General features: G+C 39.3%; 1 protein-coding gene across 1 annotated transcript in view; it reads left to right on the top strand.

Moving 5' to 3' along the window:
• Positions 1–11575, top strand: part of EEIG2 (EEIG family member 2) — a 76378-nt gene that overhangs the window by 26287 nt on the left and 38516 nt on the right. The window contains exon 2 of the mRNA XM_017857465.1: positions 10459–10579. Coding sequence (XP_017712954.1) covers positions 10459–10579 — 121 coding nt within the window. The remainder of the gene's footprint in view (positions 1–10458; positions 10580–11575) is intronic.

Here is an 11575-nt window from a genome sequence, read left to right as displayed (position 1 = left end):
TTTTTTTTTTTTTTTTTTTTTTTTGCTATTGAGTTGTTTGAGTTTCTTATATATTTGAGATATTAACCCCTTATCAGCTATATGGTTTGTAAATATTTTCTCCCCTCTGTAGGGGACATATGTTTTTTAATGAAATTTTTCATCGAGACATCTGTCAGTCACTGAATAAAAACCCTGCATGAAGCTATAAGATTTTTTGTAATATAGAAGATTATAAACAAGTATTCATTTGAGGACCTACTGTGTGCCAATTAGTGCTGTATTTTTATATGAAATTTCTCATAAGAACAGTTCTAGACAATGAACAGTTAGTTGTCTGCTGACAAACTTCTCTGCATTAAAGCTCGCTCTTTTCTTTTTGTCTCCTCATGATGGAAGAGGAGCCTCTTCTCCTGTTCAGGGCCAGTCCCCCCAGCTGTCACCTGGATCACGTCCTCTCTGGCATTCTCAGGGATAGACCTCCTCTGGCACTGTTACTCATACCCTCTCAAATCTTTTCTCCTCACCATTAGTGCTGACAGGTTCTTTACTATCAGCACTAAACTATTCTTAAGTCTCTTCTTACATGTTAAAATGAAATCCTCCCTTTATGCATATCCCCATTTCGCTGCCACCCTAATTTTCTCCACTTTATTACTAAAATATTTGAAATGTCTGTGTTCCCTGTCTCCACTCCTCATAGTAATCTGGCTTCCATCCCTCCTTTTACTGAAACTACACTTGCTAGTGTTATTAGTGAATTCTTTATTGCTAATTTTTTTTAAAGCCTTTATCTTACCTGATCTCTCTGCCACATTTGATAGTTCAATTCTTTCTTTAAAGGTTTTCCCCTTGGCTTTGGTGACAACGTAATCTCCTTTGCTTCTCCCACTGTTGACGTGTTAGCCTCCTTTGCCTGTACCCCTTCTTCTCCTATACCCTAAGTGTTCATGTTCCTTGGAGTTCCAAACTCTGCCTTCTTCCCTTTCTCCTCTACCCACTCTCCCTGAATGGCCTCATCCATTCCTATAGCTTCAGTGACTATTTACTTGCTGAGGTCTTTTGTCCTTTTTTTTTTTTTTTTTTTTTTTGAGACATGGTCTCGCTCTGTCACCCAGGCTGGAGTGCAGTGATGCAGTCACAGCTCACTGCAGCCTCAAACTCCCAGGCTTAAGCAGTCCTCCCACCTCAGCCTCCCAAATAGCTAGGATTATAGGTTTGAGCCATCATGTGCAGCCAGTCTTGTATATTTGTATTTTCAGCCCTGACCACCTTTGAGTTCTAGGTCTGTGTATCTGTCTGCCTCCTAGACATTTCCAAATAGGGGACCCACAGGCTGCTCAACCTCAAAATGTCCAAAACTGGATTATCATTTCCCTCACTCCCTAATCCCACTAGCAAAATGAATGAGTAAATAAATAAGAAATAAATAAAACAAAATATTCTTGTGTCCAATTCTTCCCGATGAATTGATGTTACTTTTCACCCATTTACTCAAGCCAAAAATATCTCTGATGTATGAGATGTTCATTTATCCTTAGTGTTGTAATTAAAAGTTACAATTTTATAGATCTGATTTATCCTTGGAGTATTAAAATACTTGTTTTTGCCTCTGTTCTCACAGGTTTCTTTTTTCTCAAGAGTCTGTATCTTTTAAGAAGTAGAAATCTTCATTAACATTGAAAAAAAACTTTCCTTATAAATTTGACCATTTCACTCTGGTGGGCAAATTCAGGTGGACTATATACATCCTTTATAATAACTTGCAACATTTATTACTGAGATACACTGTAAGCCAGGCACTGTTCTAAACTCTGTGTGTAATAATTCATTTGGTTTCCCCAGATTCCCATGAGTTGTACGTATTGTTACATCCTGTTTCACAGAGAAAATGCAGCATACAGACAGAGAGGTTAGGAACGTGTCCAGAGTGACAGTTGGCAGAGAGCAGAGGCAGGATTTGAACACAAGCAGCCTGGCTCTGGATCTAAGCTCTTAACCTCCATGCAATACTATCTGGCAGACGGTTTGCATTCTTCATAGCAGTTTCTTATCACTGTTTTTTAAAAAGTTAAAAATACACAGAATTACCAAGACATGGCATAATTTTAAATGTGTACCTAGGGTATACATATGCAAGTTATTCTGAGAATAAGTAATGCATTTTGCTGGTACAGTAATTAGTCACAAAAAATGGATCCATAATTTTGCTTTTATATTACTTTTATTTTTTAAAGACTTTCTAGATTTTCTTCGACTCCTTTGAAACACAAGGCCATCGTAACATTATCTTCTTCTGAGTCCTCTGCTTATTTTATGTCAGCAGCTGTATCACTTTATCTTAGAAATACTTGGGTTTTCACAGGATCAACACAAATCATATTCTGTTGCTTTGTTTCTGGAAAGTGGTTAAGCAACTGTATAAAAGTCATAGGAAATTAATGACTCACATAACGGAAAGCATTTACTAATGTGACTTTTGTCTCCGATGCCAAGTAGTCTGAGTTTGTTTCCATGGTAACCCATCAGTATAACAAATGGTCGCAAAGTAACTTTGCTACTTTTTTGGTTGTTTCGTTTGGACAGCTTTCTGACAGCTGTGTATGTGCCTGTATGTACACATTAAAGATTATCACACACAAAAAATGTCTGAGTAATTGCCTTAGTTGCACAAACAAAACTCTTTTTTAGAGAGATTGTTTTAAGAATCCAAGGCTATGATTTCGATGTTACAAAACTATAAAGGTTACTTAACATATCTTTCTACTTCAGTTCCTATTAAGAAAGGGTACAGTCAGCAATTTTTAAGCCCATACATTTAAAAAATTCATTTATAATATTTGTTTATTTGAAATATATCAATCATAGAAGACTCTGCCAGAAACAAGGCAGAGAGAAAGGGAAATGAGGGTGCTGTCTTGGGAGACTGAAGACTGAGTGAATGATGGAAGAAGTGGAGGCAGGCAGCTCTTCCCCACCCTGCCCCTGGGAACAGTGCTGTAGGGTAAGGAAAAGAGGACACTGAGAAGGGAACCAAGGCAGGCCTGGTCATTTGGGACACCAAGTTGCAGAGAAATTTCTAGAGGAGGTAATGACAAAACTAGGTGAGTTAGAATTAAACTGGTGAGTGCGGGAAGTTGAAAGGAGAGTGGATGGAATAGAAGGGAAAGAAAAAATCATGAACAAAGGCATACAAATGAGAAATAGTGTAAAGTAAATGGGAATGAGAAACAGTATGAGACAGAAAGAAAGGGTCAAGAGATAAGACTAAAGACAGGCAGGGCCTTAATCATAAAGAGGCCACATTAAGGAGGTTGAACCTAATCCTATAAGAGGAAGCAGTGAAGGATTTTAAACAGAAATGACATTTTCAAGTTTGTATTTTTAAAAGACTTCTCTGGTACCAATGAGGAAAATAGATCTGTGTGGGGACCATTAAGGAGACTGTTGCCATGCTTGAGGGAAACGATATTGAGAGTCTGAATTGTAGTGGCGCTAGACACAGGAAAGGGCTTAATTTACAAAGAGTTAGGAAGTAACACAGGCAAGAATTGGTAGCTGGAATCAGTCATTTATGGCCCATGCATGACTTCAGTTATTCATTTGGTCAACAAATCTTTATTGTTTACTGTGTTTGGCAAATGATTAGTATTATGGTGCGGTACTCTTTCCCACCTTCATCATTTCTGGGTTTCTTCTCCATTAAGGAGTCTTTGTTTGCACATCATGAGGTAGTTAATAGACAAGTGCACATTGCACAGCTCTAGTTCATCCCAACCTGATCTCTTGTCTTGGCTTATTTGACTTTCTTACATAAGAACCTGTTTCAGAGTCCTAGCACATTTGTCAGTCTACTACTTGGGAGGCAGTATCTATGTGTTTGGATAGGGGCTTATTGCCTGGGAAGTGATTCAGAGTTTATTTGTGTCTTCATTGGGTGGGACTCTACAGGTCATGAAAAATATGTACAATAAGTTCCAATGTATTTCATCCATATACTTAATCTTAAATGAGGGGAACAGGACTCTGGAATGGACCACCTACAACAATGTGAATAACATTTGAACTTTACAGATATCTTGGAAATGGCAAGACTTAGTCTATGTCAGTTAGGATTTAGTTCAGCTGCATATAACAAAACCCAAAATAAGCATTTTAAATAATAAGATTTAAGAAGTTTGGGCCGGGTATGGTGGCTTGGCCAGGCACGGTGGCTCACGCCTGTAATCCCAGCACTTCGAGAGGCCAAGGTGGGTGGGTCACTTGAGCCTAGGTGTTTGAGACGAGCCTGGCCAACATGGTGAATCCCTGTCTCTACAAAAAATACGAAAATTAGCCAGGCATGGTGGCGCACACCTGTAGTCCCAGCTACTTGGGAGACTGAGACAGGAAATTTGCCTGAACCTGAGAGGTGGAGTTTGCAGTGAGCTGAGATTGCACCACTGCACTCAGCCTGTGTGACAGAGTGAGACTTTGTCTCAGTAAATAAATAAATAAATAAATAAATAAATAAATAAATAAAGGAGTTTGGAGGGAGACAGTCCAGGGCTACATGTTTATTAGAGACCCACCTTCCTTCTGGCTCTGCACCATCATCACGTGGCTTTTCCTGAGGGTAACCTCGCGGTCCAAAATGGCTGTTGAGAATCTAATCATCGTCATGACAGTTTTCCAAGCAGAGGAAAGAATAAAAGGTAAAAGGGTACGTTTCAACTATCCCTCTTTTACTTTGCCTTTCCAGAAGTTATACCCAATAACCTCCATTTATATCTCATTAGCTTGTACTCCATCCCATGCCTACCCTGTAGCTGCAAGGGAGGGCGGGACAATGCAGTCTTTTAACTGGACATATTGCCAGTTTGAGTAAAATCAGGGTTCTCCTTTTAAGGAAGAAGAGAGACTGGATATTGGATAAGCCACTGATAATCTTTGCCACATACATTCCTGGGCAAACCATTTGACTAGTCAAGCTGCTAGCTTACTTACTAGCCTGCTGGGAAATACCATGATAAACAGATATCAAAGACCTAAAGCCTTACCTAGAGGCTAGGACTACTAGGTGAGTTCACCAGTTAACATGTAGATATATGAATCTGAGGACTAAAGAAGAAGACTTAGTTTTGTTCGTTTGTTTGTTTTCTTTTGTTTATTTTTGTTGTTGTTGTTGTTTTTTGAGATAAAGCCTCACTTGTTGCCCAGGCTAGAGTGTACTGGCACAATCTCGGCTCACTGCAACCTTCTGGGCTCAAGCAGTCCTCCCACCTCAGCCGCCCGAGAAGCTGGGACTACAGGCATACACCACCACACTCGACTAATTGTTATATTTTTTTGTAGAGATGAAGTTTCGCCATATTGCTCAGGCTGGTCTCGAACTCCTGAGCTCAAGCAATCCGCCTGCCTTGGTCTCCCAAAGTGCTGAGATTACAGGCATGAGCCACCGCGCGCAGCCTGAAGACTTAGATTTTTAAGTTCTCAGTACACACATGATACTTAAATCCATCAGAGTAAAAAAAAAATGAGAAAGCCAAGGATAGAAGCTTGGTGGACATCAACATTTTAAGGAGACAGAGGAACAAGAAACTGCAAAGAAATAGTCACATAACTAGCAAGGACAAGAATATTACAAGAATTTATAGAAGGGTCAAGTATGATACTAAAAAAATTACCCTTGGATTTGGCAATTAGTTACACACTGGTGAGCAGTTTCAATGAAATTGTGGGGGTTAGAAGCGTGATTAAGAGGGGCTGAAAAGTAACTGGGAGGTGAGGAGATGGAAAATGTCTATACTGTAGAGACAGTTCTTCAAATTTCAGTTCCAACCTTTCCTGCTGAGTGACCTTTGACAAGTCACATAATTTCTGTGTATCTTAGTTCCTTTATCTATAAAATGGAGTTAGTAGTACCCGCCCCATATAGTTGCTTTGAGGATTTAGTAGTTAATATGTGTAATTTTTAATATGTGTATTTACAGCAAGGCCTGTAATAATAAGCACTCAATAATAAGCACTCAATAAATGCTGTCATCGTTATCCTTAGTATCATCATCTTCAGGGAGCTTGGACCTGAAGGCAGAGTGATAGTAAGTAGATGAGGACATGGAATTGTGGGAAGTTAAGATTAGAAGACGCGTGCTGTATGAGAACCAGTTCTCTATCTCTATTTTACACTGTAATTCTAATTACCTGCCCGTATTTAGAATGCTGTGCTGAAGAAGTTTTTATTTTAACAAAGTTATAAATACAAATAATTTAGAGTCTAAGTCCTACAAGGCATATTATGGAACAGCACAGTCCCCAACCACCAACCTCTTTCTCACATGGCCCAACAGGGAAGGAGCCAGGAGAATAAATACATCAGCTTCCCTCTCCTCCTGCCCTCTATCCTTGCAGTGTTTGTCGCTTTAGCACAATTGGAGGTAGAGGCCAAGGGAGCCTGATTGATGTAGTTCATAAGACTGGCCTGCTGGACCACAGAGAAGGATAGATTGAATCTGGAATGACAAAATATCAAGCCCAGTAGTTTGAATTTCCACGAGCACTTTAATTTCCTGTATGCTTTTTTTTTTTAAATATAGCATCCTATTCCTGTATAGTAGATGCAGTTTCTTTTTTATATCACTCAGAATTTTTTTTCTTCTTCAAGCACAGGCTCTGTTTTGTTCAAGTTGCTATTTTTCTCTTCTTTTTTTTTTTTTTTTTTTCTCTTTAAGACTGAGCCTTGCTCTGTCACCCAGACTGGAGTGCAGTGTGGCATACTCATGGCTCACTACAGCCTTGAACTCTTGGGCTCAAGTGATCCTTCTGCCTCAACCTTTCAAGTAGCTGGGACTACAGGTGCACGCCACCATACCCAGCTAAGTTTTAAATTTTTTATTGAAACAGGGTCTCCTGTTGTTGCCTAGGCTGGTCTCAAACTCCTGGCTCAAGTGACCCTTCCACCTTAGCCTTCGAAAGTGCTGGAAATACAGGCATGAGCCCCTGCAACCAGCCAAGTTAGTTTTTTTCTATTCATCTGGTTTCTTTCTTATTAAGAGACTTTCCTCACTTATCTGCCCATATTTAACTGTGAAGCACTAAAAGTTGATTAGGAGCTTTGTGTATGTGGCGGGTGCTTGTCATCTCAGATTTTTATTGTAATCTGATTTGACTGGCTATGTCATTGGGAACCCTCAACATCCATCTCATGAAATCTTTTCTTTGAGGCTGGTTGGATTCCCCAGAGAATATTCTTCCCACATCTTGAAGAACAGGTGCCTGGTTCTGGCATTGTGAGAAGCCAGGTTAGGGGAAGAAGGTTGGAAGTCTCGGCATTAAGTCATCTTTCATTACCCCAGCCAGCATGCCTTTGTGCTCTTTGTGCCGTTTCTGATACTTGCCCTCACTTCAGGCTGTCCAGAGATCCTTCTGTTTCATCTTATCAGGGGAATACATTTCAGTCATCTGCAGGAGTCAGGGAAGGAGAAGTCTGCAGTCTATTTCTAAAACAGCTTTTGATCAATCCTCTGCCATGTCCTCCTTCATTCGACTTCAAAACCTGTTTAAGTTTCCTGCTCTTGGCTTTTACTATTACCAGTGTAAGGTTCAAATTTCCTCAGTATGCTAAATTAGTTATCACTTGTCTGTCTGTGGCCACTTATTTTTGTCTCTAGTTCTCTTTGTGTCTGTGAGATAATGCCTTTACTTGTTTTTATTTTAGTAGGTTTGGGGAGGGAGCAGAGGCTAATACATGCAATTAACCTGCCATGTTTAACTATAAATTTGTATATAATTTTGTAAGAAAAGTAAGAGTTTTTTGTAAATGTTATTTATTGATATCTGATCATATATCAGTGGTCTCAGTGACAGCAACAACCAAGCGCCTTGTTGCTCAGTGGACCCTGAAGGGTCCAGGACATCAATGTTTCTATCTATATCTCCTTGTTGGGAGCACCAGACACCATAGCTGATGGCTCCAGCAAGTCTTGAGGCCAAGAGATGTTGGGAGAGAAGCAATAATAAAAAATTTTAGGCCGGACACAGTGGCTCACGCGTGTAATCCCAACAATTTGGGAGATCGAGATGGCCAGATCGCTTGAGGCCAGGAGTTTGAGACCAGCCTGGCCAACATGGTGAAACCCCGTCTCTACAAAAATACAAACATTAGCCAGGTGTAGTGGTGCACACCTGTAATCCCAGCTACTATTCAGGAGGCTGAGGCATGGGAATTGCTTGAGCCCAGGAAGCAGAGGGTGCAGTGAGCCAAGATCACACCACTGCACTCTAGCCTGGGCAACAGAGCAAGACTCTGTGTCCAAGAAAAAAAAAAAAAAATCTGGATTTTTTTCTTGCTTATTTTATTACTATTCACGGTTTTTTAAATGTATTTATTTTTGAGTGTACAGGTTAGCAACTGCCCTCCTTACCAAGGAGTCCTCCAGCTGCCTGACAATTACCTCCAGGTCCATCCTTTGTCAAATAACACTCATCTCGCCTGCATTGTGACTGTACCGATAAATTATACCCTGCCTGGATTTCAAGGGAGATTCCACCGTGAACCCACACATACATTCTTCATATCATGATTCCTTAAATCACTTAAGGGTTCCTAAGGAAAAAAATGGCCAAAGTTATCATAGTAGAACTGATGGTAAAATGGATGCCCTCCTCTCCCATTTGTGTGTCTGTTTAGTATGTAAAAGTAAACACTCATACACATATGACACACAAATACACACTTGATTTTAAAATTATGTTTGGTTTTTTTGTAATTCCTGTTCTTGGATTTCTGTGTATTGACGGAGAAATCAGAAAAACCAGGCCAAGTGGCTCACGCCTGTAATCCTAGCACTTTGGGAGGCTGAGCCAGGAGGATCGCTTGAGCCCAGGAGTTTGAGACCAGCCTGGATAACATAGGAAGACCCATCTTTACCAAAAAATACAAAAATTAGTCAAGTTTAGTGGTGCATGCCTATGGTCCCAGCTACTTGGGAGGCTGAGGTGGGAAGATCTATTTGACCTGAGAGATCAAGGCTGCAGTGAGTTGTGACCGCACCACTGCACTCCAGGCTGGGTGACAGAGTGAGACCTTGTCTCAAAAACAACAACAACAACAAAAAATAACTGATAGATCCTAATAAAAATCTATTTTATTCCCTGAGGCAGCTATAAGTTTGACTCCCTGTCACATTCACCACAGCGGTTTTCCTGTCTGTAAGCCTTTATCTAAATTTTCAACTCACCTCTCAGTCCTATCACTCCATAGACATTACTTATTACTCCCCTAAGAAAATCGAAACTATTCAACCTGGGCTCTCTTGCCATTCTCTTTTGCTTTCTTTAGTTTTCTCTTTATTTCATCCGTTATCTTTGTCTCCTTCCTATGTTAGAGGAATGGTTTTCTTTTTCTTAGGCTGAGCACCCCCCACCCAGTACCTACACACGATAGCAGAGAGAACAGTATGTACAAAGGCCTGGGAGCTTGAAAGAGCAAAGTTGTGGAAATATACAGATTTTCCTTTGTGGGCAAGTGGGCTTTAGAGTTAAATAGGCCTGGTTTGAATGCGAGTTCTTCTCTACCGCCTCCTACTTAAACGACCTTGAGTTCATTTCTCTCATCACACTTCATTTTCCTTATCTTTAAAGTGATGAGGCTCACGCTTATAATCTCAGCACTTTGGGAGGCCGAGGCACGTGGATTACCTGAGGTTAGGAGTTCGAGACCAGCCTGGACAACATGGCCAAACCCCGTCTCTTAAAAACACACAAAAAAATTAGCCTGGCGTGGTGGCAGGCGCCTATAATCCCAGCTACTCAGGAGGCTGAGTGAGGCAGGAGAATAGCTTGAATCCAGGAGGCAGAGGTTGCAGTGAGTGGAGATCACATCACTGCACTCCAGTCTGGGTGACAGAGCAAGATTCTGTCTCAAAATAAATAAATAAATAAAGTGAAGAAAATGCCAGCTACCTCACAAGGTTATTAGGAGGTTTCATAGCATATGGTAAGCTCTCAATAAATGGTAGCTGTTCTTGCTGTTATGGCTGGAGTAAAACTATGACAGTAGTTCCTCTTAAAATAAGGATTTGCTTATTCCTAGAATAAGCATTTGTTCATATTTATGCCTCTTGCATTAACTATGAATATAAGCCCTACAAGGTCAGGAACTCTGTCCTCATCTTTATGTTTTAAACACGTACCATATGCGCAACATATAAAGTAAATGTACATTATGTGTTGAATGAATGAATGGTGTAGCCTAATATATATTGATTGAATTTATAAAGTAAATTCACTTTTTTCCAGCTTCCTGTGGATAATTAAAACCTTCCAAAGACTTTCAGATCACATTGTTAGGAATTTGCTTCCTTCCTGTTACACTGTTTACAAATACTGGCTTCTAGCACATTACTTTTGCATGTTAGACTTGAGTGAAAGTATGGGTGTGCTTTTTAACATGTCATCAATAATAGTTAAACTAATTGCTTCTTTTTTTCTTTCCTTCAGGGAGGTGGTACAAGCAAACTGTGTTCGCTGGAGAAAGAAGTTTTCATTTATGTGCAAAATGAGCGCAAGTGCTGCCACAGGCATCCTAGATCCTTGTATCTACAGAGTGTCTGTGAGGAAGGTATAAAAATAGCCTATTACTTCTTCCCTTTCAGGAACCATAATTAGTTCCATAGTCACTAGCTTGCTTTGTTTAGCTCTGCTTTATCTTTTTCATTAGAACTGTATATGCAGCTTCACTTCACACTTGCTGTAGTAATTAAAATACCATGGCAAATATGATGAAGAATCTGAGGTTATAAATTATAATTATTATTCAAGAATCTTCATCTCACTATACATATAAGTATTAATCTTATTTGTATTAGTTTGGGGACTATATATATCTATATCCACTATTTGTTAAATACCTAGTTTTTACTAGGCATTGTTCTGGGAACTTTATGTGTAATATATCCAATAACCCTGAAATTAGGTGTTATTTTCTCCATTTTCAGGAAAACCAGCGCTCTGAGAAGTTACTTGCCCAAATTTACATAGTTAATAAATGGCAAAGTAGAGACTCAGAGTTTTCTGATTCCAAGTCTGTTTTCTTTCCTGTATATTGTCTTTCCCAGTGTTAGGTTGAAGCAAATTACCAATAATCTAAAAAAAATGGTAATTTCATATGGTTCAACTTTGTGTGTGTGTGTGTGTGTGTGTGTATGTATGCGTATGTTTTACTTGCCAAAATAATACATATAATGGTCAAAAATTAAATAGAGAAGAAGGATTTAGAATGAAAGCAAGTCTCTGGCCTTGCTCTTTTCCACGCCAGTTCTGCGTCCTTCTGTATCAGAATACCATTGCCGTGGTATTTTAAATATTATATAAAATATTTAATATGATATACCAAATAATATTTTAAGTATTATATAAAAGAAGCCATAAAAGAAAAATTAGTAAACTCAACCATATAAACACTTTATGCATTGCAAAATATAACATAAACAAAGTCTTAAATTGGGGAAAATAGTCACAAATTGTGACAAAGGATGACTTTCCTCAGTATAGAAAGAGTACCTTCAAATAAATTAATTTTAAAATCAACAGCCCTTTAGAAAATAGGCAAGGGGCA

Source organism: Rhinopithecus bieti, unplaced genomic scaffold (genome assembly GCF_001698545.2).
Source record: "Rhinopithecus bieti isolate Rb0 unplaced genomic scaffold, ASM169854v2 scaffold_46482, whole genome shotgun sequence".
Lineage (NCBI taxonomy): Eukaryota > Metazoa > Chordata > Mammalia > Primates > Cercopithecidae > Rhinopithecus > Rhinopithecus bieti.
The sequence above is the reverse complement of the archived record's forward strand: the minus strand, read 5'-3'. Positions and strand labels throughout refer to the sequence as shown.